The sequence below is a fragment of the Pleurodeles waltl genome, chromosome 9 (assembly GCF_031143425.1).
Source record: "Pleurodeles waltl isolate 20211129_DDA chromosome 9, aPleWal1.hap1.20221129, whole genome shotgun sequence".
NCBI lineage: Eukaryota > Metazoa > Chordata > Amphibia > Caudata > Salamandridae > Pleurodeles > Pleurodeles waltl.
Window position 1 is genome coordinate 238,372,481 of NC_090448.1, and position 26,210 is coordinate 238,398,690.

General features: G+C 46.2%; 1 protein-coding gene across 1 annotated transcript in view; it reads left to right on the forward strand.

Moving 5' to 3' along the window:
• The window catches only part of ACAD9 (acyl-CoA dehydrogenase family member 9), a 386,804-nt gene that overhangs the window by 207,725 nt on the left and 152,869 nt on the right, over positions 1–26,210 (forward strand). Inside the window, exon 11 of the mRNA XM_069206630.1 lies at positions 6,726–6,845. Within this exon, the coding sequence (XP_069062731.1) occupies positions 6,726–6,845 (120 nt within the window). The remainder of the gene's footprint in view (positions 1–6,725; positions 6,846–26,210) is intronic.

Below are 26,210 nucleotides of genomic sequence, written 5' to 3' on the forward strand. Positions count from 1 at the left end.
GACTTCAAATGGCGTCCGCGCCGACAGCCCACCGGGAGTTCGAGGAACAAGAAGAGGAGGGATCCTTTTCGATCCAAGAATCGGACTCCGAAGGATTCGACGATACACAAACCGTGAGTAAGACGTCGAAAACCACACAGAGGAAGATTTACAAGGCCCAGGGGACGCCACTGCCATCAGGCCATGGCTCCACCCATAAATTCGGTGACCGACCGTCGGCACCGAAAAAGGCCCAAACAGTGCCGAGATCGTCCGACTCCGGTCGAGACACCGGCACGCAGCCTTCTCGGGACCGAGAAAGTGCTGGAGACAAGCCTCAACACCGAGATGCCGGTGTGGACACGGCTCGACGCCGAGACAGCGGCACCGAAGAAGATCGACGCCGAGAGGTTTCGGCCCCGAAAAAGAAAAAAGTCACCTCAGAGCCGAAAAAACACGCAGACAGGGTTTCGGTCCCGAAACAAACTGCAAGCGACCCAGCTTCAGGCTCTTATACAGAAGAGCACTCGCTAACCTCCCAAATGCAAAAGCATAGGTTTGAGGAAGAGCTACAATCAACTGATGTGGACCATACGCAAAAGCGTATTTTCATACAGCAGGGGACAGGAAAAATAAGCACCCTTCCCCCCATTAGAAGAAAGAGAAGGTTGGAGTTCCAAACAGTTACGCTATCCCACAGCGTTTGTATTTTGCTTTGGAGTTCCAAACTGAACAGACACCACAACCAAAAGTGGTGAAAAGAGTTACCCCACCACCCTCTCCTCCGCCCGTGATTAACGTCTCACCAGCACAAACTCCATCACACTCCCCAGCTCACACCACCATAAGCCAGGGTGACCAAGATCAAGACGCATGGGACCTATACGACGCCCCAGTGTCAGATAACAGTCCGGAGGCATACCCTACGAAGCCATCTCCACCAGAGGACAGCACCGCGTATTCTCAAGTGGTGGCTAGAGCAGCACAATTTCACAACGTAAGCCTCCACTCAGAACAGGTCGAGGATGATTTTTTATTCAACACACTCTCCTCCACCCACAGCTCATACCAAAGCCTGCCTATGCTCCCTGGTATGCTCCGGCACGCAAAAGACATCTTTAAGGAGCCGGTCAAAAGTAGGGCAATCACACCAAGGGTGGAAAAAAAGTATAAGGCGCCTCCTACAGACCCCGTTTTCATCACTACACAGCTGCCACCAGACTCTGTCGTTGTAGGAGCAGCTAGGAAAAGGGCCAACTCCCACACATCTGGAGATGCACCACCCCCAGATAAAGAAAGCCGCAAGTTCGATGCAGCTGGTAAGAGAGTCGCAGCACAAGCTGCAAACCAGTGGCGCACCGCGAACTCCCAGGCACTACTTGCGCGCTATGACAGAGCCCACTGGGACGAGATGCAACTTCTCATTGAACATCTGCCCAAGGACTTACAAAATAGGGCAAAACAAGTGGTTGAGGAGGGACAGACCATTTCCAACAACCAGATCCGCTCCTCCATGGACGCTGCAGATACAGCTGCACGGACAATTAATACATCTGTAACTATCAGAAGGCATGCATGGCTCCGAACGTCTGGATTTAAACCAGAGATTCAACAAGCAGTTCTCAATATGCCTTTTAACGAAAAAGAACTGTTCGGTCCAGAAGTGGACACAGCGATTGAGAAACTCAAAAAAGATACGGATACTGCCAAAGCCATGGGCGCACTCTACTCCCCGCAGAGCAGAGGGAATTACAGCACATTCCGTAAAACACCCTTTCGAGGGGGGTTTCGGGGTCAGAGCACACAAGCCAGCACCTCACAAGCAACACCGTCCAGTTACCAGGGACAGTATAGAGGAGGTTTTCGGGGACAATATAGAGGAGGGCAATTCCCTAGGAATAGAGGAAGGTTTCAGAGCCCCAAAACCCCTACTACTAAACAGGGACTCACATGTCACTCACCCCCTCCACACAACACCAGTGGGGGGAAGAATAAGTCATTATTACAAAGCATGGGAGGAAATCACTACAGACACTTGGGTTCTAGCAATTATCCAACATGGTTATTGCATAGAATTTCTACAATTCCCTCCAAACATACCACCAAAAGCACAAAATTTGACAACACACCATTCCAATCTCCTGGAGATAGAAGTGCAGGCACTATTGCAAAAGAATGCAATCGAATTAGTGCCAAACACACAAATAAACACAGGAGTTTACTCACTGTACTTTCTGATACCAAAGAAGGACAAAACGCTGAGACCAATCCTAGACCTCAGAGTAGTGAACACTTTCATCAAATCAGACCACTTTCACATGGTCACACTACAAGAAGTATTGCCATTGCTAAAACTACACGACTACATGGCAACTTTAGACCTCAAGGATGCTTATTTCCATATACCAATACACCCATCGCACAGGAAATACCTAAGGTTTGTATTCAAGGGAATACATTACCAATTCAAGGTACTGCCTTTCGGATTAACAACCGCACCAAGAGTCTTTACCAAATGTCTAGCGGTAGTCGCTGCACACATAAGAAGGCAGCAAATACATGTGTTCCCATATCTAGACGACTGGCTAATCAAGGCCCATTCGTTAATAGAGTGCTCAAATCACACAAATCATATCATACAAACCCTCTTCAAACTAGGGTTCACCGTCAATTTCACAAAATCCAAAATTCTGCCGCGCAAGGTACAACAATACCTGGGAGCCATAATAGACACATCAAAAGGAGTAGCCACTCCAAGTCCACAAAGAATTCAAAATTTCAACACCATCATACAACGTACGTATCCAACACAAAGGATACAAGCAAAGATGGTACTACAACTCCTAGGCATGATGTCTTCATGCATAGCCATTGTCCCAAACGCAAGACTGCACATGAGGCCCTTACAACAGTGCCTAGCATCACAATGGTCACAAGCACAGGGTCACCTTCTAGATCTGGTGTTAATAGACCGCCAAACTTACCTCTCGCTTCTGTGGTGGAACAACATAAATTTAAACAAAGGGCGGCCTTTCCAAGACCCAGTGCCACAATACGTAATAACAACAGATGCTTCCATGACAGGGTGGGGAGCACACCTCGATCAACACAGCATACAAGGACAATGGAACGTACATCAAACAAAACTGCATATAAATCACCTAGAACTTCTAGCAGTTTTTCAAGCACTAAAAGCTTTCCAACCAATAATAGTTCACAAATACATTCTCGTCAAAACAGACAACATGACAACAATGTATTATCTAAACAAGCAAGGGGGGACGCACTCCACGCAGTTAAGCCTGCTAGCACAAAAGATTTGGCGTTGGGCAATTCACAACCAAATTCGCCTAATAGCACAATTTATACCAGGGATCCAAAATCAACTCGCAGACAATCTCTCTTGAGATCACCAACAGGTCCACGAATGGTAAATTCACCCCCAAATTCTGAACACTTATTTCAAACTCTGGGGAACACCTCAGATAGACTTGTTTGCGACAAAGGAGAACGCGAAATGCCAAAACTTCGCATCCAGATACCCACACAAACAGTCCCAAGGCAATGCCCTATGGATGAACTGGTCAGGGATATTTGCTTACGCTTTTCCTCCTCTCCCTCCTTACCTGGTAAACAAACTCAGTCAAAACAAACTCAAACTCATATTAATAGCACCAACTTGGGCAAGACAACCCTGGTACACAACGCTGCTAGAGCTATCAGTAGTACCCTGCATCAAATTGCCCAACAGGCCAGATCTGTTGACACAACACAACCAAAAGATCAGACACCCAGATCCAGCATCGCTGAATCTAGCAATCTGGCTCCTGAAATCCTAGAATTCGGGCACTTACAACTTACCCAAGAATGTATGGAAGTCATAAAACAAGCCAGAAGGCCATCCACCAGGCACTGCTATGCAAGTAAATGGAAGAGGTTTGTTTGCTACTGCCATATTAATCAAATACAACCATTACACACAACTCCAGAACATGTAGTGGGTTACTTGCTTCACTTACAAAAATCTAACCTGGCTTTCTCTTCCATTAAAATACACCTTGCAGCAATATCTGCATACCTGCAGACTACCTATTCAACTTCCCTATATAAGATACCAGTCATTAAAGCATTCATGGAGGGCCTTAGGAGAATTATACCACCAAGAACACCACCTGTTCCTTCATGGAACCTAAATGTTGTCCTAACTAGACTTATGGGTCCACCTTTTGAACCCATGCACTCCTGCGAAATACAGTTCCTAACCTGGAAGGTTGCATTCCTCATCGCCATTACTTCCCTAAGAAGAGTAAGCGAGATTCAGGCGTTTACAATACAAGAACCTTTTATACAACTACACAAGAATAAGGTCGTCCTAAGGACTAATCCTAAATTTTTACCAAAGGTTATTTCACCGTTCCATCTAAATCAAACAGTGGAACTTCCAGTGTTCTTCCCACAGCCAGATTCCGTAGCTGAGAGGGCACTACATACATTAGATGTCAAAAGAGCATTAATGTATTACATTGACAGAACTAAAAACATCAGAAAGACTAAACAACTATTTATTGCATTCCAAAAACCTCATGCAGGAAACCCAATATCAAAACAAGGTATAGCCAGATGGATAGTTAAATGCATCCAAATCTGCTACCTTAAAGCTAAACGACAGCTGCCCATTACACCAAGGGCACACTCAACCAGAAAGAAAGGTGCTACCATGGCCTTTCTAGGAAACATCCCAATGCAAGAAATATGTAAGGCAGCCACATGGTCTACGCCTCACACATTCACCAAGCACTACTGTGTAGACGTGTTATCCGCACAACAAGCCACAGTAGGTCAAGCCGTACTAAGAACATTATTTCAGACTACTTCCACTCCTACAGGCTGATCCACCGCTTTTGGGGAGATAACTGCTTACTAGTCTATGCAAAACATGCGTATCTACAGCGACAGATGCCATCGAACTGAAAATGTCACTTACCCAGTGTACATCTGTTCGTGGCATCAGTCGCAGTAGATTCGCATATGCCCACCCGCCTCCCCGGGAGCCTGTAGCAGTTGGGAAGTTACCTTCAACTATTTATATATGTATCATCTCAACCTTAAATAGGTGCATACTTAGTCACTCCATTGCATGGGCACTATTACTACAATTCAACTCCTACCTCACCCTCTGCGGGGAAAAACAATCGAAGATGGAGTCGACGCCCATGCGCAATGGAGACAAAAGGAGGAGTCACTCGGTCCCGTGACTCGAAAGACTTCTTCGAAGAAAAACAAGTTGTAACACTCCGGCCCAACACCAGATGGCGAGCTATTGCAAAACATGCGAATCTACTGCGACTGATGCCACGAACAGATGTACACTGGGTAAGTGACATTTTCATTATTGTTAATGGATGTTACATTTATTTTCAATGGCTGCTGGTGAATAAAAGTGAAGAAAGAAAAGCCTAATCCTCGTCTCCATGTCCTTAATAGAAGTGAAACTTCCTGTTACAATAGCTAGGAAATTATTCAATACGTTCTCTCTCTTTCCCATTACTCAGCTGCCCTTCCACCCGCCAGGCTGCAAACTAAAGGCACAATAGGCCTAATAGCTGTAACTCACCAAATCCACTCTGCGCATCTTATTTCGTGTACCAATTCTTTAGGGCAGGTAGGTTTAGTGCGCTGCTGCAGCTGCTCTGTGATAATTTCTCTAGGTCCTGAACTGAGCTTGATCGGTTCCTTGGCATTTTAGATCATGTGACGGCTACCATCTTGGAAGTCACAACACTTCTTTTCGTGGTCATCCTCAAACCAGCATCAAAGTTGAGCATTTCTTGCTTTTATATCTGTGATGTGTAGTGACCAGTTACCTGTTGATTTCTTCAGTCCAGTTAAAAATTACCAGATTTTTTCATGATTGTGGGCTTTGGCAGGAGCCCCTAGCGTGGAGCTCAGTAGACACGGATCTTTGTGTTCAGCCTTGACTACTTCCCTGCCTTTAGCACTTTTTTAAACAAATTACATCTTAAGGTTTATTCCTTTTTATGACTTTCATTGTTATTAGATGTATTTCATTGTTTGGTTATTCATTTGATTAATTGCTAGTTGTCTTAAATCTGGACATGTTTATCTTAGTAAACTTAAATAAAACTGTATTGAGGTGATAACAACATTAAGGGGATACCTGCATTAGCAAATATGCCAATGTGCATGGGTCAAAGCAGTTTCAATGGCTTTCTTTCACCACGTCCCATTTGATGTTATGGTAGGCAGCCATATGATATGTTCTGCTCTTACTCAAACATGTATCTTTTTTAATGAAGGCCAACATTGTCCTGTTATCCTGTGTATTGTTACCCTCTGGCACCAGATAAGATGGGGGTGGTAGTGAGATTAAGGACTAAGAAACATTACAGTGACTGATCTATACCGAGTATTGTGTCTGCTTATCTTTGGCAATAGATCTGTGTAAGTAAATAAAGCACATGCACGGTATGGTTTTCTTTATTGTGAGTGTATTGTTCTTAATAGATAGAATATTAATGTAAAAGGTAAATAAAACACTTGCAAGTTTTTGTGTGATTGTGCAAATTTGTACTATTTCTGATTATTTACTTTGAGATGAGTGGCTATCTGAGATCACCTCCTTCTGCATTTCACATCTTATTTGTCTTTTGTCCCTGTAAGGTTTATGTGGGGGTTTATATATATATATATATATATATATATATTTGTCTTACTCTTTTTGGCAGGAAAAATTTGCCTTGATGGCTCAGAAAGCATATGTAATGGAGAGTATGGCCTATCTCACTGCAGGGATGATGGACAAACCAGGAATGCCAGACTGTTCTCTAGAAGCAGCAATGGTTAAGGTAATGTTTTGATGAATATTGACATGCAAGGGCTCTATGACTCTAAGATGGTATTTTGCAGTGTGTGCCCCTTGAATTTGTCCTACTTGGGTGGAGGAATACAAACCCATCTGCTGGAATCGACATCAAAGCATGACATTTGATTTAAATGAACTTCCCCTTACTGTCTGCCAGCTACAGAGCTCAGTTTGATGTTTCTCTATTGGAAGAAATAGAGGCAACAAATCTTCAGTAATATTATTGAAATGCCTCTGTCATATGTTTTTACACACACCCTCTTGGTATTTGTATTTATGTATCGCAAACCAAGCACAACATTGAGGGGGGAGTGTGAACTTCTTCATTTGGTGCCAGGAATGTAATGCTGCCCATTGAGGATACTTTCCTGTCAAGACCTGCCGTCAAGCCTCCCTTGCTGTCTGGCCACAATAGGGTCAAAGGATTTGTAGAGAGACTGGCTGTAGCTTGACTCTTGTGACAGCATTCCTTTCTGGGGAGGGTGGGGGTCAGCTTACAAAGGTATAAAAGTGGAGTTTGGTAAGTTTCACCTTGTTCTATGAACCTGGTAGAGGTCCTTTGTGAGCATCTCCAAGACTCATGTTTTGTAGCAGAGAGGAAAGCTTTGATGAAGGTAAGACTGTTGATGACTCAATACGTACTGTTTTCCCATAACAGCCTGATCCTCTCCATCCTAGTCCTCATATTTTATAAACTATGGAGATACCATGAAGAAACCAAAAATACCGAACATCAATGAATGTTACTTATTCTCATCCATACTTTGGATCCCCCAATACCAAGTTCAATTTGTTGTCTGTTAGAGAAGGACTGAATTGACATTTACTCACCTACATTTTTCATGGCTATTCATCTCAGTTATATTTTGAGTGGTAGCAATGTACTCACTGACACAATTAGATGATCATGCGAAAGGAAGGACCAAGCACCACCAGTAGAGTTAATTAACCATGGATCTGCAAGTATTGAAAGAATTAGAAGAAATGTATATATATCGTCGAGGTGACTGAACATCATATTACACCTGCACATCTGACTGTTTAGTGTATATTTATTACCTTTGTTGAGTGTAGGCAAAATAGGAAAAGTCTCAATTAGCTAATGATGCCTGTTTCCTCCCTCATCATTGGCATTAAATAGCATATTTTAATTTGTACATCTGCTATGTGCTTTATACCACAGTGTGTTTCATTTGTATTTCTTATCTAAAACAAAAAAGGTACTTAACCAAATTCAGTGAGCAGGAGACCCACTCACATTCACGCACCCACTCAAAGACCCGCTCAGACAATCATGCACCCACTTAGGCTCACACATTTACTCACAGATCCACTCAGAGACTCGTGCACTCACTCACAGATTTGCTTAGAAACGTATGCACTCACTGTAAGGAAATGCCTCCTTGGCATGGTTACCCCCTAACTTTTTGCCTTTGCTGATGCTAAGATTTGATTGAAAGTGTGCTAGGACCCTGCTAACCAGGCCCCAGCACCAGTGTTCTTTCCCTAAACTGTACTTTTGCTTTCACAATTGGCACATCCCTGGCACTCAGATAAGTCCCTTGTAACTGGTACCCCTGGTACCAAGGGCCCTGATGCCAAGGAATGTCTCTAAGGGCTGCAGCATGTCTTATGCTACCCTGGGAACCCCTCACTCAGCACATGCACACTGCCTCCCAGCTTGTGTGTGCTGGTGAGGAGAAAATGATTAAGTCGACATGGCACTCCCCTCAGGTGCCATGCCAACCTCACACTGCCTGTGGCATAGGTAAGTCACCCCTCTAGCAGGCCTTTCAGCGCTAAGGCAGGGTGCGCAATACCACAGGTGAGGGCATATGTGCATGAACACTATGCCCCTACAGTGTCTAAGCAAAACCTTAGACATTGTAAGTGCAGGGTAGCCATAAGAGTATATGGTCTGGGAGTTTGTCAAACACGAACTCCACAGTTCCATAATGGCTACACTGAAAACTGGGAAGTTTGGTATCAAACTTCTCAGCACAATAAATGCACACTGATGCCAGTGTGCACTTTATTGTAAAATACACCCAGAGGGCATCTTAGAGATGCCCCCTGATTACCATCCGACTAATTGAAAATTTCCTTGCCAGTGCATTCTGGGAGCCCGGGAGGTACTCTGCTGTCATTGATATCTGATGTTGAAGGCAAAAGTGACAGAAATACTTTGTCAATTCCGCTAGGGCACTTGAGCGAGTGCCCCTTAGGCGATTTATGTATTGTACTTCGGACATATTGTCCATCTTCAGAAGGACACAGAAAGAGACCGTTTCTCGTGTCAGAGGCCTGCCCGCAAAAGATCCCGCCAGGAGCTCCAGACAATTGATGTGTAGGTTGAGTTCTTGTGGGGTCCAATGTCCACCGAACGAGACGTCCCCACACTGGGCTCCCCATCCCTGACGGCTGGCGTCTGAGTCTATTATCATATCCGGTGAGAATCCAAAAATCGCTCTGCCGTTCCAAGCCTCCATGTGGTCCAGCCACTATTGGAGCTCCGTTCTTGCCTCTTGGGGAAGAGTTATCAACTTGGAATAGGTTACTCCGCGTTGGATGTGATGAGCTTTCAGGCATTGAAGAGCCCTGTAGTGAGGAGGGCCCGGGAAAATGGCTTGAATTGAGGATGAGAGAAGTCCCACCACACTGAGATTCTGTCACGCCCTATGAACTTCGTCAACTCCTTCCTGATCTTGGTTATCTTCAAGATCAGAAGGCTGAGAGAGGCTGAGTTGGAATCTATGATGAATCCCAGAAAGGTCATAGACTGTGAGGGTAGGAGGTCCAATTTCTGTAAGTTTATTACGAACCCCAAGTCCTGGAGGACCACAATAGTCATGGTCGCATTGGACAGAAGTTGGGCATGGCTTTGATCCATCAGGAGGATATAGTTGAGATAAATGATTAGACGAATCCCCTGAGACCGGAGGTACTCCACCACTGGTTTGAGCAGTTTTTGAGCATGTGGATGCCCTCAATTTTAAAGTGACTTTAAACTACCCATTTGTTGAAGGCCTTGAGGTTGATCACCGGGCAGAAGCCTTTGTCCTTTTTCTCCACCAGGAAGATATTGCTCACGAAACCCCTGGGGTGGAGGGTTGACCTGCGGATGGCGTCCTTTCGCAGGAGATCCTGAACCTCCGAGTCTATCAGTGCTGAAGCCGCATCCATAAAGACCAAAGGTCTTCGAAGACACTCACTGGTGAAAACCCATCCCTGTCTGTAAAACCCAGGCATCTGAGGTTATATGTCCATGTGTGCACGAAAAAACCCAGTCTCCCTCCAAGGATTTGAGGGGAAGAAAGGGTAATCCTTACTGTTAGGGCATCCCAAGAGCGTTCGCTCAGCCACAGGCGCTTCTGCCTGGTCCATTTTTCCCTCTAGCCCGGTTGAGGAAGAAGGCACCTTGGCGGCAGTCTCGCCATCCGTTGTTCCTATTGGCGTAGGTGCTGGGGCCTTGCTGATAGAGGTGGCCGGAGGAGCGACCCCTGCCTCTTCCGGCCCCACCAAAAACCTTCCCAGGAAAACATATTTTTATGGAGGTCTGTGCCTTATCAGGCGCCGAAAATGTGGCCACAAACTTGCCCGGTTCTTTAACGAACGTATCGCCAAACAAGTTACCCTGGGTTGACCGCCCCTCCCTCCGAACCATAGAGTTCCCCCAGTTTGGGGTCTGTCTTGATGAGCAGAGAATGGTGCCTCTCTGCTGAGATAACGCAGTTGGCGTTGCCCAGGAGGCAAACCGCCCTCTGGGCCCACCCAGCCACGATGTCTGTCAGCAGGGGGGTATCTCTATGCCTTCCATGCTCAGCCAGTTGGATAATCTGTGTTAGGGGCCCCAACACGTCTAAAAATTTGTCCTGGCATGCCTTCCAGGACCGGTCGAAGCCCTTTTTTGGATCTTTAGTGTATTTCGTGAAGAAGGTACACATCTTCGGATCTATATCCGGAGTTGCCACTATCTTGCCTGGCAGTGTAGAGCGAGGGCATTCGGCTTTCAGTTGGGCCTGAACCTCCTTATCAAGAGGTTGCCTTATCTTGCTGGCAACATAATCCACAACCCTCTGCTCCGGTCACTGTTCTGAGGATCTAGGATGGTAGATACCCTCTGGGTCAAACATGTCCGAAATGGAGTCCTCCGCCTCCTGCGGGTCTGGTGTGGTGGGAACTGGATGCCATGGCCGACCGGAATCCTGTTGCTCGCCAAAGGAGGAATCCCCCTCTGTGTCTCCCTCAACCCGTTTGGGTGATCCCACATCAGGGTCCAGTATGGAGTGAACCTCTTCACTGGTCTCTCCAGGCCCAAGCCCCTCCCAGAAGGGTGGTTGCTTTAGTGTGCGTGCACTCTTATGGAAGGCTTCGGTGAGACATTCGAAGCCCTCCTGGTGCCCTGCGTCACGCTTGCGCAGTTTCTTGGGAGCCGTCAAGTTCGCTGATGTTTTAGAATCCGCTCCTGTCCCCCCAAACATGCCTGTCCCCTTAGAAACTTGTTCAGATAATTTGGCTACACTTTTCTTTAGGGGAGCCAGGGCCTTGGCTATGGCCTGTGAGAGTTAGACATCCACCTCAGGAGGTAGGGTGCGCTGTGAAGGGCCCTCCCCTGGGGACAGGTTGGAGAAAAAATCGTGGTCCTGCATGGACTGCATTGTAGAGGGGATACAGTGGGCAGGCAATAGACAGGAGAACGCCCTGAAAATATGTGAAGGGTAGCCCCCGCGGTCCTGTCGGAATGAAACCCAATGTCTTCTGTGTGTGCTTCCCTCTGCCGTGCTATGCTCCCCAGCCGGGAGCCGACCTCTCCGCAAGCACGGTGTTTCACGGGGGTTGGAGGGGTTAATAATGAGCCTCAAGCTCAAAACCCCTGTCACGCGATCCCAATAGCGATCAAGAGCTCACCACGATTCGAATCGCTAAGGAAAAGTGCTCCTTATCGCTAGCGTGGCGCAGAAGAGCACCCTCTGGTGGACCGAACGCATCACCCCAAATCGAATCTTCAGTCCGGCTAAAAAAGCCTACCGCTTGCAGTGACAGTTAAGGATTGTAAACACAGAAAATATGCCTGCACCAGGTTACAGTGAGCGAGTCACTAGCAAATGAACAGCTCAAAGGCAGTAAGGGCAAAGAGACATAACTGACGCTCGAGCAGTGAAGAAAGAGGAAGGACGGGGCCAACAAAGGATATATATACAGATTGTCGGAGAAGGAAAGGATTGGACACTGGTTACCATGGAGATGATGGCTTCATGGGTGTTGTAATTTACTGTTGAACTTTGAACTGGCTGTTTAGTAAAAAGTGAAGAAAGATAAGCATAATCCTCGCCTCCTGTCCCGACTTGGAATTTAGTAACTTTTGGTCCACCAAATCTAGTAACTCTGATATTCTAGGGGCCTTTGCAATGATTTCCACCACTGTGTCCTCCCTCTTGGAGATAAGTGTGCCCCGGAACACCTCAGAGTCTCCCAAATGGTTTGAAAAAGGGTGCCCCTAGCGTTGAGGAATTTAAAGGGCACTTTGAGCACTAAGCCCAGGGATTCAGCTCTTGTTTTTAAAAAAAAAAAAAAGAAAGAAAAAAAAGGTTTTAAACAGTGTAAACAGGAGTTAGTGAGGGGGAAGAAGGCACTAAGACACTGCTTGGGAGAATCTAGTGGAGGTGAGCACGCAAAAATGTAACTGTAAATTCAGGAGCATAGTTAACAGTCCCTTCTTAGCTTCAGAGTCTGCAGCCTCATTGGGGTCGCAGAACACTGAGGATAGCAGAGTGTAATAATTTGTCATCTTACTCCAACCATAGCGACGAAAACCTGGTTGTAGGGAGTTCCAAGTTTTTTATTTTTTATTTGATGAAGTTAGAATGGGAGTCAAGGGGCTATCCAAGAAGAAGCCCCATGGTCCTGCGGACCCCCTCTCCCCTTGATTTATATATCAATGATATGGAGGTCTGGGCTCCTACCTTGACCTCGACTATCAACGTTGCAGTAATGGAGGGTCCTCCTCAGTTCTGGGCTTCTTTAGTTCCTGTATTTAAGAAGGGGGACAGGATTAGCCCTTAATGTTAAAGGGCCCATTTCACTGCTCTATTCCATTGTGAAGGCGGTGAGGCATGTCATTCTAGATAGGCTGGAGGCAGGAAACATAATCTCTTATCTGACGTGCAGTATGATTTTCGATCTGGCTGATCGACTGTAGGCCAGTTTTTAAATTTGTACCTGATATTTGGCAAATATACAATCACCCGCACTGTTTCTATTCACCTAGGGTTCATGAACCATACCTCAGCCTTCGACTGGGTAAGCAGAAATAAATGATGGCACATGATGTTATCCGTGGGGGGTGGAGCGGGATATAGTCCTTTTTTTAAGGGATTTACACAGAAACACAGTGGCATCAGTACGCTATTCTTAAGATTTAAAATGCACATATTCTTTTAGCATTTGTTTGGGGGGTACATCAAGGATGTATTTTTGCCCCTTTTTTATATAACTTGTAAATAAACCAACTAGAACAGGCCTTAATTGCCACTAACACAGATTGCCCACAGTGATGGTCTCACCACTTACCGGTGCATTTGTATGCAGATATTGCCGTCATATTGGCCAAGACGGCAGTGGGTCTTCAGTCCTTGTTGAACTCCTTTTCTTCTTTGATGAATGAATTGGACCTATCAGTCAACGTAAAAAAAATTCTTTGTTGTGGTGGTTGATCCCTGCTCCACCAAGACTAAAACATTTAATCTAGGTAATCGTGTCCTACCAAAGGCCAGAGTTATTTCCTATTTGGGCGTATTGTTCGATTTGTCCCTGACTTGGCACCCTTCGATGTGTAGGAAAAAGAGGAATTTGTACGGACTAATGCAGGGGTTTTCAATTTCGCCTCATGATTAGGTAAACAACCTATTGGGGCCTTATTATAGGTGTGCAGAGTCAAAAGTATCTCTAAGGTGGTTCACAGGAGTGAAGTGCGGGATACGCCAAACAAACCACAATGGATACAGTGAAAAACACCTTTCCCACAGTGTGCCCCTTCCTTCTTAGTTCACGAAGAACTGGGAATTGGTTATATAGAAAACACTATGGCTTTTCGTCTATTTTCAGTTTGGATAGGAATCTGGTCCAAGATAAAACTCAAAGAGATTATAAAGGATTGTCTGCCTCCTTGACCGCACTCATTAGATTCCTTGGCTTAAATATGTCAAGGAACCCTGGCAGAACATAGGAAGGGCAGAGCTCTTTAACACACCAAAGCGCCTTGTCATGGCTGATTATGTAGGCTTAAAGACCAGTTCATGAGGCAGAGGTCTCTGGAAAGAGAACAGATGGCTTTGACGAAGGTACTTAAAAGTAATCATTTCTTGCTGAAAACAGTTCCCGCTGTGGGGCCTTATCTATCTGTGGTACCTAGCATGTATGTTTGTTTCTTACTCACTAGATTTAGGCTAGACCTGTTGCATTATGTGTTAGCCTTTTCCCCGGGCAGATCTAGGGGCGAGACATTTGGGCCCTGCGGCTGTGAAAGTGTATCTCCACAGGACCCTTTACATTTTACTATGTTTTGCAATTTTTATGTGGTTCCCAGAAAGGTTTGTATTATCCCTATACCAAAGCGGGCACATTTTTCCCAAGTCCAACAAGCCTTTATGTTTCTGCAAATGTTCCAGGGAGAAATCGTTCTGAATGTAGTCAGTTTATTTTTTTTTTTCTTTTTTCTTTTAAGTTCCTGTGAGATTGAGAAACAGTTGTGAATTCTAACTTGTCATGTTTTTGATACAAACCGTACTCAGATTGGGTTCTGTTCAAATGTACTTAGTATACATCGGTATATGTACCCCCTGCTGTTTTTAGCTCTAATATGTGTGCCTGGGATTTTATCCGTATTTTTACATTTTTAATCTTAAAGGATCTTATTTGTATTGCCTTGTATCTCCTTGTACATTTTAATATTTGTGTTTAATTGTTTTTTAAGATGTATTATTTATGGTGTGTTCAAAAAACGAAATATAGCTTAATTTGATTTGATAGGTTTGTAGTAGTACTAGGCTGCTTGTATAGCCCTGTTTCTGTCAGCAGCCATTCATATAAATTATTTATTTACTGTGTTTGTTAAACAGTTCTGTATTGGTTTTCGTTATCATTTTTTTTTAAAGGTATAAACGTATAAAACTAATTTCTTCTACCACATTACATTGGGTTACAGTGCACTATTTGTTACTGTACGATATAAGTAATGTGGAGTATTTGCTATGTTAACACATTCAAAATGTGTTGTAATCAAGATGGCTGCTATTTCATTTAGGAACGACTTGGATTTACCAATCATATTCTGTTTCGCCATGTACCACAGTACTACTGCGACCACAGATATCGCTAGGATTTTCTGCTTTATAACGTAAATACTGCGGAAGCAGTTCAGTTCAGCCACCAAAAAAGATTATCTACACAGCCTAATGTATGTTCATGCCAAATTTCCTTACAATCTGTTCAGCTATTTGTGTGCTGTGCTTAAGACCAGAGATGCAAAGTCTATATACAAAGCCTTTGACACCCATTCACCCCCCTCTCACCCGACTAATCCCACCAAAACTTTACATCATCAGCCAATGTGGAAAAAGTAATAGCTCTGCAAAATTTCCTGGACATTCAACAAATGGATGCAAAGTTATTGATGGCCAAAAATTTGAGGAATTCCTCTATAACTACTGCCTGTGATGTTACAGAAAGTGGTACTGCATTTATGAATGTGAGGTCAAACAGTTAGCAGAAATGTCTACTTGAAGTTCATGTTTTCACAGTTGAGTGGTGTTCTTCCATTGAGTTTGGTCCATGATTAATGAAATCTGAATGCTGTGTCCATTAGCATTCCAGTCTTTGAAGGATTTCCTCAAAGTGGCCTACTCTTGGTTGTCTTTTCTTCATTTGTATTTCTTGCCATTTGACTACCTCTGTGTCCTTTTTCAGTAAAATGTGCGAAATAGGGCAGTTGCCACCTTACAGTGAACTCAACTCCATTGTTGGGAGATTCCTATTATCACTTGTTGGGTTGTTAATCCTACATAAAATAATTCAGAAGAGCACCAGTTGCAGGGTGTAACATTAGAGGAGTTTCAGTTGATGACTGTTTAGAGATCGTATTTGACCTGATAAAAGAATTCCAGAACTGTCATTCCATACAACTTTAGCCTGGCAGAGAGACATGCTGTCCTGAATCTCAAAGAAAATAAAATGATCACCACCAAGCCAGCGGATGAAGAAGAGGGCATTGTAATCAAAGGCAACAAAATATAAGGAAGAAATCCATCGCCAACTTGGTGTCCAGGATCACTTAAAAAAAACAGTACCAAATGAGATTTAAGGCAAAAAGATGAGCAGGCCCTGCCCTGGCTGCACAACAAAAGTCCGTTGGCTTATAAATGTGGACTTTAGTAGCCATATGTGTTGGGCTTATGGAATTATACAAAGTACATCAGTATGGTTCACTGGTTTTATTTGAAATATAGAACTCTTTAAGTATCGACCATTAATTGTTGTTATTAGGTTATACATTCTTTCTGGTAATAAAACAGGTGGCATATAGCCATGGCTACAACATAAAGATAACTTAGGTTCACTATTGTTTAGAGCTAACCTGACAACTTTCCGCCAACACATGTTTCACAGCAGACTACGCCACTTCTTCAGAATTGAAAAGAAATAATAAACTTATTTTCATTTTACAATAGAATTCATTTGAATTGAGCCAAAGAGTTGGCATAATTATACCTATACATCATTTATAAATGTTAAGGGTGAAAAACATTTCTTCAGGACATTGACATATATTACAACCGCCCCAAATAAAAAGAGTGAACCTTACTTTGGATTATTCTTTGTGCCCAACCAATATTGTTACTATTGTCACTACAAAACAGCCCACAAGCCCACTCCTAAACATGCAAACATATTTGGGAAAAAATGATGCTCAAATGAAACAGAATGCCAAAATATTTTTTGAACCTAACAAAAAGTCTCCTAGGGCTCCTGTCTTGTATACACCCAAAATACATACAAATACAGCCCCAGTGTTAGTTCCTTTATTTCTGCACCTTCAAACTCAAATCTGGTGCTTTTGGTTGACTAATCCTTTCAATCCATTCAATCTTTTTTTCTAGTGTGCTGGGGAACAATGTCCCCACCTACGACTTCAGGGTTCAAATCATGCCTGGACTTTCTTAAGCACATCTTGGTGACGGACCTGTAAAAGGTGTGCATCTGGTGTTTGGGCTCCAGGTGCAACTCTAGTCATGTGAGGAATGTGCCATCATGCACCCAAAGGCAAAATGGGGCGTGAAGCAAAATTTATTGAAAACTAATATCAAAAGAACGCATGCAAGTTCTGCTCCTGTTGGAAGTCAAAGGGGCAGACCCATTCTTGCTCTCAAAGCCTATCCTGTAGCAGGTCTTCTTCAGGGTCAAGGCTGTCCAGTAAGGCGAAGTCCAAATCAAAGCAGAAATCTAACAAGGCGAAGCAGGACTTTACTCCATCCCGCTACTTTCTAGCTAAGTATTAGTTGCAAGGGTGTCAAAGTTTTGCATGATTACACTCCCAAGTGTGCTCATACTCAACTCCAGCACATCCGGTTCTCGATCCCATACAACCTGATTCAGGCAAAACCCTCCCTCCACCACAGAGGCACCTGCAGTTGTTCTTCCAGCTTTTTGGTTCTGACTTTGACCAGAGTTTGTCACAACAAGAAAACAGTGGAGATGTTGGGGATGATTTACCCCCATGTTATAATGACAGTTTGTATATGGATTATGAAGAAGCCAGTCTTCTTGGGGCGTGGCCTGACCGGCAACCAAGATTGCTGCATGGCACTGAAGCTCCGGCGGAATCTGCCCTAAACCTTGCCAAAATGTGTCTCATCGCCCATTCAACCGCTAACAAAGGCAGCACCTTGACAATAATTTGAGTGTCGGTGTTTAGCGGAGCCTTTGGGGATGTGAGCTGAGGTGCACAGTCCAATAACATTGCGAGATAATGGGTGGCCCGACCCCATCTTGGAGGCATTTCGGCAACAGGGGCCACTGAGGTGTCCTGGCTATTGGGCCGCTCGTCCTCGCTTCCTGGAACTGCTGGCTGCCCTTCCTGATCCTGTACACTTTCATACCTGTTCGCACTGGGGTGTACAAACTGTTGCGCCGGCCTGGCCGCTATCAGGGCCTGTGAGCTAGGCCCACATTTTTTTGTTTCATTTTTTCTGGCTTCTGGGTACATGGAGTAATGCTCAGGCCCTCCGCAGCCCTAACTAGGAGTATTGTCGGGCCTCATTTTAAACATCTGTGGGGGCTTGCCACCTCCCCTCTCGACCGCAGCACCCGCATCTGCCCCCCTTGGGTGCTCAGGCTTACCTGCAGGCTGCATCCTGTGAACCGTGGTGCCGCAACAATGGTGAGCTGTGAGTCTTCCTGCTCCCCCACTGGGCTCAAACCACCATCATGCCACGAATCTTCTCAGGCCTGTGATCCTGGCCTGCAGCAACTCTGTGAAACTTTCCATGCGGCCTGCAGCTTGATGAATGCAACACCTGCCTGACAACGTGGGGTAAGCCACTGCTACGATTTTCACAACACATTGGACTGTGCCGGGCCGTGTCCTGTTGTGCTGTGCTGCCCCCCCGACCTGCCCAGCCTTATATTCAACGTCACTGTTAGGGAGGACCTGCACCACAAGCATGCTGCACCGAAAAGTACCCACTAGTACCGTTGCCTCCTGGCAAATCTCTGGGGTCCCCTACCCCCTCGGGCGCCACTCCGAAAAGGTACCCCATTTACTTCTGCAGACCTTGACGATCTCCACAGGAAGACTATAGTACTTGACTGCTTGGCAGCCAGTGGCAGGTGGCAGAGTGAGGTGCCCGGGTTCTGGGGTGTGTCAGGATGCCTTGTTTTCCTGGAAGTGACACCCCTGCAAAATTGCTGCCCTTCTCACTTTTCCCTAGACATGGTATGTGGGGACCCCAGGCAGAGTAGACTCCCCTTTGACAGACATAAGCAGTGAGGCGCCGCAGACTCTGTGTCAATGGCAGATGGGGGGAACCACAGGAGGTCTGTACCCGGAACAGCTGACGGCCTCCGGCTCCATCATGGTCGACTCAGGGCAGGATTCTGGGCCATTGAGGGAAAATTGACACTCTAGCTGGGTGCCTCGATTGAATGGGCGAATGCCTGGACCGGCACAGTGCCAGGCTGGACACCGCAGAGGAACAGATCTCGAGGCTTGAGGATGGAACCACTCAAACTACAAAACGCTTGGAGAGGCTAGAAACGTTATTGAAAGCTGTGGCCATTAAGAATGAAGATTTAGGGACCAGAGGGAGATGCAACAACTTGCCAATTCTGGAGCTTCTAGAGTTCAATTATACTTGACGTCTGGATCTCTTCATCGAAATGCTCCTGTCTGAGTGGCTGGACAGGCAAAACTTTACCATAGCTTTGTGATAGAACGTGCCCACAGATCATTATGGCCACGGCCTGCCCAAGGCTGCCCTTCAACTCCGATAATTGCCAGGTTGCTTAAAATACGGGACCACGACACAGTGCTGCGGCAGGCCAGGAACATTGTGTTCGATGGCATCTGTCGCTGTAGATACACATGTTGTGCATAGCCCGCCATCTGGTGTTGGGTCGGAGTGTTACAAGTTGTTTTTCTTCGAAGAAGTCTTTCGAGTCACAGGACCGAGGGACTCCTCCTCTTTGTCTCCATTGCGCATGGGCGTCGACTCCATCTTCGATTGTTTTCTTTCCGCCATTGGGTTCAGACGTGTTCTTTTCGCTCCGGGTTTCGGAACGGAAAGTTAGCTAAATATCGGAAAAATTACGTCGGTATTGTTTCGTTCGGGATCGGCTTAGTTAGAATCGACACCGAATCGAAGAGTGAAGAGCTCCGGTACCCTTCGGGGTAGTTTTCGATCCCCCTTCGGGGCCTGGTCGGCCCGACCGCGTGTAAAACAACGCTGATGGAACGGACCCCGTTCCGTTTCTGTCCTAAATGCCACAACAAATACCCGTATACAGACCAACATTTGGTCTGTAACCTGTGCCTGTCGCCTGAGCACAGTGAAGAGACTTGCGAGGCCTGTCGTGCGTTCCGGTCCCGAAAAACACTCCGTGACCGTCGAGCCAGAAGACTGCAGATGGCGTCCACGCCGACAGCTCACCGAGAGATCGAGGAACAAGAGGAAGAAGAAACCTTCTCGATCAATGTTTCGGACTCCGAAGAATTCGACGACCAAAGAACTGTGAGTAAGACGTCGAAGCCAGCACACAAAAAAAGTGACAAGGCCCAGGGGACGCCACTGCCACCAGGCCATGGCTCGACCCATAAATTCGGTGACTGACCATCGGCACCGAAAAAGGCCAAAATGGTGCCGAGATCGTCCGACTCCGGTCGAGACACCAGCACACAGCCTTCTCGGGACCGAGAAAGTGCTGTTGAAAAACATCGACGCCGAGTTATCGGAGCCGAAACTGCTCGACGCAGAGACAGCGGCACCGAGGAAGATCGACGCCGAGAGGGTTCGACTCCGAAAAAGAAGAAGGTCACTTCGGAGCCGAAAAAGAGTACAGACAGGGTTTCGGTGCAAAAACAACCCACAACCGACCCACCTACCGGTTCCTATTCAGAGGAGCAATCACTGTCCTCTCAGATGCGAAAGCATAGATTTGAGGAAGAGTTGCAATCCACCGAGGTGGACCACACTCGGAAACGTATTTTTATACAGGAAGGAACAGGGAAAATAAGCACCCTTCCCCCTATTAGGAGAAAAAGGAGACTGGAGTTTCAATCAGACCAAGCACCACAAACAAAAATGGTGAAAAAGGTAACTCCGCCACCCTCTCAAAAGGTAACTCCGCCACCCTCTCCTCCACCTGTAACTAACGTTTCACCGGCACAAACTCCATCACATTCCCCGGCTCACACCACCATGAGCCAAGGTGATCAGGACCAAGACGCTTGGGACTTATGCGACGCCCCAGTGTCGGACAACAGTCCAGAGGCGTACCCTACAAAGCCCTCACCACCGGAAGATAGCACAGCATACTCACAAGTGGTGGCTAGAGCAGCAGAGTTCCACAACGTGTCCCTACACTCGGAACCAGTCGAGGATGACTTCTTATTCAACACCCTCTCCTCCACCCATAGCTCCTACCAAAGCCTGCCTATGCTCCCAGGAATGCTTCGGCACGCAAAGGAAATCTTCAAGGAGCCGGTCAAGAGTAGAGCAATAACACCAAGAGTGGAAAAGAAATATAAAGCACCTCCCACAGACCCTGTTTCATCAGCTCACAGCTGCCACCAGATTCCGTCGTAGTAGGAGCAGCTCGCAAGAGAGCCAACTCCCACACATCTGGGGATGCACCGCCCCCAGATAAAGAGAGCTGCAAGTTCGATGCAGCCGGAAAGAGAGTCGCAGTACAAGCTGCAAACCAGTGGCGCATCGCTAACTCTCAAGCACTACTTGCGCGCTGTGACAGAGCCCATTGGGACGAGATGCAACACCTCATTGAGCATCTACCCAAAGAGCTACAAAAGAGGGCGAAACAGGTGGTTGAGGAAGGACAGAACATATCTAATAATCAGATACGCTCCTCTATGGATGCAGCGGACACAGCTGCAAGAACAATTAACACATCTGTGATTATCAGAAGGCACGCATGGCTACGAACGTCTGGTTTTAAACCAGAGATTCAGCAGGCAGTGCTCAATATGCCATTCAATGAGAAACAACTGTTCGGACCAGAAGTGGACACGGCGATTGAAAAACTCAAAAAGGACACTGACACTGCTAAAGCCATGGGCGCACTCTACTCCCCGCAGAGCAGAGGCACTTACAGCACCTTCCGCAAAACAACCTTTAGAGGGGGGTTTCGGGGTCAAGCCACACAAGCCAGCACCTCACAGGCCACACCGTCCAGCTACCAGGGACAGTACCAAAGGGGAGGCTTTCGGGGCCAATACAGAGGACAATTCCCTAGGAATAGGGGAAAATTTCAAAGCCCCAAAACCCCTACAACCAAACAGTGACTCACATGTCACTCATCCCCTCCACACAACACCAGTGGGGGGAAGAATAGGTCAGTATTACCAAGCATGGGAGGAAATAACTACAGACACTTGGGTCTTAGCAATTATCCAACATGGTTATTGCATAGAATTTCTGCAAATCCCTCCAAACATACCACCAAAAGCACAGAATTTATCAAAACAACATTCAGACCTTCTGGAAATAGAAGTTCAAGCATTATTGCAAAAGAACGCAATAGAACTAGTACCAAAGACACAAATAAACACAGGAGTTTATTCCCTGTACTTCCTAATACCAAAAAAGGACAAAACACTGAGACCAATCCTAGACCTCAGAACACTAAACACCTACATCAAATCAGAACACTTTCACATGGTCACGCTACAAGAAGTGTTACCATTGCTAAAGCAACAGGACTACATGACAACCTTAGATCTCAAAGACGCGTATTTCCACATACCAATACATCCGTCGCACAGGAAATACCTAAGGTTCGTATTCAAGGGAATACATTACCAATTCAAAGTATTGCCCTTCGGTTTAACAACTGCACCAAGAGTCTTCACAAAGTGCCTAGCAGTAGTGGCTGCACACATCAGAAGGCAGCAAATACACATATTCCCGTATCTAGACGACTGGCTAATCAAAACCGACTCACTGACAAGGTGCTCGCACCACACAGATCAAGTCATGCAAACCCTCTACAAACTCGGTTTCACCATCAACTATGCAAAATCACACATTCTGCCGTGCAAGGTACAACAATACCTAGGTGCCACAATAGATACAACAAAGGGAATAGCCACTCCAAGTCCACAAAGGGTTCAAAATTTCCAAAAGATTATACAACGCATGTATCCAACACAAAAAATACAAGCGAAGATGATATTACAACTACTAGGCATGATGTCCTCATGCATAGCCATTGTTCCACACGCAAGGTTGCACATGCGGCCCTTACAACAGTGCCTAGCATCACAATGGTCTCAAGCACAGGGTCAGCTTCTAGATCTGGTGTTGATAGACCGCCTAACATACCTCTCGCTTCTATGGTGGAACAACATAAATTTAAACAAAGGGCGGCCTTTCCAAGACCCAGTGCCACAATACGTGATAACAACAGATGCTTCCATGACAGGGTGGGGAGCACACCTCAATCACCACAGCATACAAGGACAATGGGACGTACATCAAAGAAAGTTGCATATAAATCACCTTGAACCACTAGCAGTTTTCCAAGCATTAAAAGCATTTCAACCACTCATAACTCACAAATACATTCTTGTCAAAACAGACAACATGACAACAATGTATTATCTAAACAAACAGGGGGGGACACACTCGACACAGCTGTGCCTGCTGGCACAAAAAATATGGCAATGGGCAATTCACAACCACATTCGCCTAATAGCACAGTTTATTCCAGGGATCCAGAATCAACTTGCAGACAATCTCTCTCGAGATCACCAACAGGTCCACGAGTGGGAAATTCACCCCCAAATTCTAAACACTTACTTCAAACTTTGGGGAACACCTCAAATAGACTTATTTGCAACGAAGGAGAACGCAAAATGCCAAAACTTCGCATCCAGATACCCACACAGGCAGTCTCAAGGCAATGCCCTATGGATGAACTGGTCAGGGATATTTGCGTACGCTTTTCCCCCTCTCCCTCTCCTTCCATATCTAGTAAACAAATTGAGTCAAAACAAACTCAAACTCATACTGATAGCACCAACGTGGGCAAGGCAACCATGGTACACAACACTGCTAGACCTATCAGTAGTACCCCACGTCAAGTTGCCCAACTGGCCAGATCTGTTAACGCAACACAACCAACAGATCAGGCATCCAAACCCAGCATCGCTGAATCTAGCAATCTGGCTCCTGAAATCCTAGAATTCGGACACTTAAACCTCACACAAGAATGTATGGAAGTCATAAAGCAAGCCAGAAGACCATCCACTAGACCAACGGTACTCAAAGTACGGCCCGCGGGCCGCCAGCGGCCCCACGGACCTAGCTTGGCGGCCCGCGAGACGCACACCAAACGCCACATCATAATGGCAGCAGTATGTAAACATAGAAGAGGGCCGCGGGAGCATGCTCCCGCGGCCCTCCTCTATGTTTACATACGGCGGCCATTGTTTATGGCGTTGCCCTGACGATCCTGGAAGCCAAAGCCCCATAAAAGTCAGCGCTTGCAGCTAACTTTTATGGGGCTTTGGTCGTCTGCTTCCTGTCACCGGCTCCACGTCTGCTGCCCGCCTGCCTGCTGTTCCACATTTGTGGCATCTTTACAGTGCTTTGAGTCAGGTAAGGCTCTTTGGTTATTTATTTATTTGTTTTTAATGTAGTGTGTGTTACTGGGATAGGCGTGAGTGCAGATTGCGCTGTGTGTGTGCGCTGTGTGTGTGTGTTACTGGGGTAGGGGTGAGAGCAGATGGCGCTGTGTGTGTGCGCGCTGTGTGTGTTACTGGGGTAGGGGTGAGAGCAGATGGCGCTGTATGTGTGCGCGCTGTGTGTGTTACTGGGGTAGGGGTGAGAGCAGATGGCGCTGTGTGTGTGTGCGCTGTGTGTGTTACTGGGGTAAGGGTGGGAGCAGATGGCGCTGTGTGCAGATGGCGCAGTGTGTGTTACTGGGGTAGGGGTGAGAGCAGATGGCGCTGTGTGTGTTACTGGGGTAGGGGTGAGAGCAGATGGCGCTGTGTGCAGATGGCGCTGTGTGTGTTACTGGGGTAGGGGTGGGAGCAGATGGCGCTGTGTGCAGATGGCGCAGTGTGTGTTACTGGGGTAGGGGTGAGAGCAGATGGCGCTGTGTGCAGATGGCGCTGTGTGTGTTACTGGGGTAGGGGTGGGAGCAGATGGCGCTGTGTGCAGATGGCGCAGTGTGTGTTACTGGGGTAGGGGTGAGAGCAGATGGCGCTGTGTGCAGATGGCGCTGTGTGTGTTACTGGGGTAGGGGTGGGAGCAGATGGCGCTGTGTGCAGATGGCGCAGTGTGTGTTACTGGGGTAGGGGTGAGAGCAGATGGCGCTGTGTGTGTTACTGGGGTAGGGGTGGGAGCAGATGGCGCTGTGTGCAGATGGCGCAGTGTGTGTTACTGGGGTAGGGGTGAGAGCAGATGGCGCTGTGTGTGTTACTGGGGTAGGGGTGAGAGCAGATGGCGCTGTGTGTGTGCGCGTTGTGTGTGTTACTGGGGTAGGGGTGAGAGCAGATGGCGCTGTATGTGTGCGCGCTGTGTGTGTTACTGGGGTAGGGGCATTGTTTTGAAAAAGGGGGTGGGGTGGTTGTTCCCCCTCTAAGCCCCGCCCCCTCTAAGCCCCGCCCCCCGCTGTCACTTCAGTGCGGCCCTCGGCCGCAAACCATACTGCAATTTTGGCCCCCGAGAAAAAGTTTGTGAGTACCCATGCACTAGACACTGCTATGCAAGCAAATGGAAAAGATTTGTTTGCTATTGCCATCATAATCAAATTCAACCATTACACGCATCTCCAAAAGATGTAGTGGGTTACTTACTACACTTACAAAAAACGAACCTGGCCTTCTCTTCCATTAAGATACACCTAGCAGCAATATCTGCATACCTGCAGATTACCCATTCAACTTCACTATTTAGGATACCTGTCATTAAAGCATTTATGGAAGGCCTCAAAAGAATTATACCACCAAGGACACCACCCGTTCCTTAATGGAACCTTAACATTGTCTTAACCAGACTCATGGGTCAACCCTTTGAACCTATGCACTCTTGCGAAATACAATTCCTAACCTGGAAAGTTGCATTTCTCATCGCCATCACATCTCTAAGAAGAGTAAGTGAAATTCAGGCGTTTACAATACAAGAACCTTTTATCCAACTACACAAAAATAAAGTAGTCCTAAGGACCAATCCTAAATTTTTGCCAAAGGTTATTTCACTGTTCCACCTAAATCAAACGGTAGAGCTACCAGTGTTCTTCCCACAGCCAGATTCCATAGCTGAAAGGGCACTACATACATTAGACGTCAAAAGAGCACTAATGTACTACATCGACAGAACTAAAAACATCAGGAAAACTAAACAACTGTTTATTGCATTTCAAAAACCTCACGCAGGAAACCCAATCTCGAAACAGGGTATAGCCAGATGGATAGTTAAGTGCATCCAAATCTGCTACCTTAAAGCAAAAAGACAACTTCCCATTACACCAAGGGCACACTCAACCAGAAAGAAAGGCGCTACCATGGCCTTCCTAGGGAATATTCCAATGCACGAAATATGTAAGGCAGCCACAT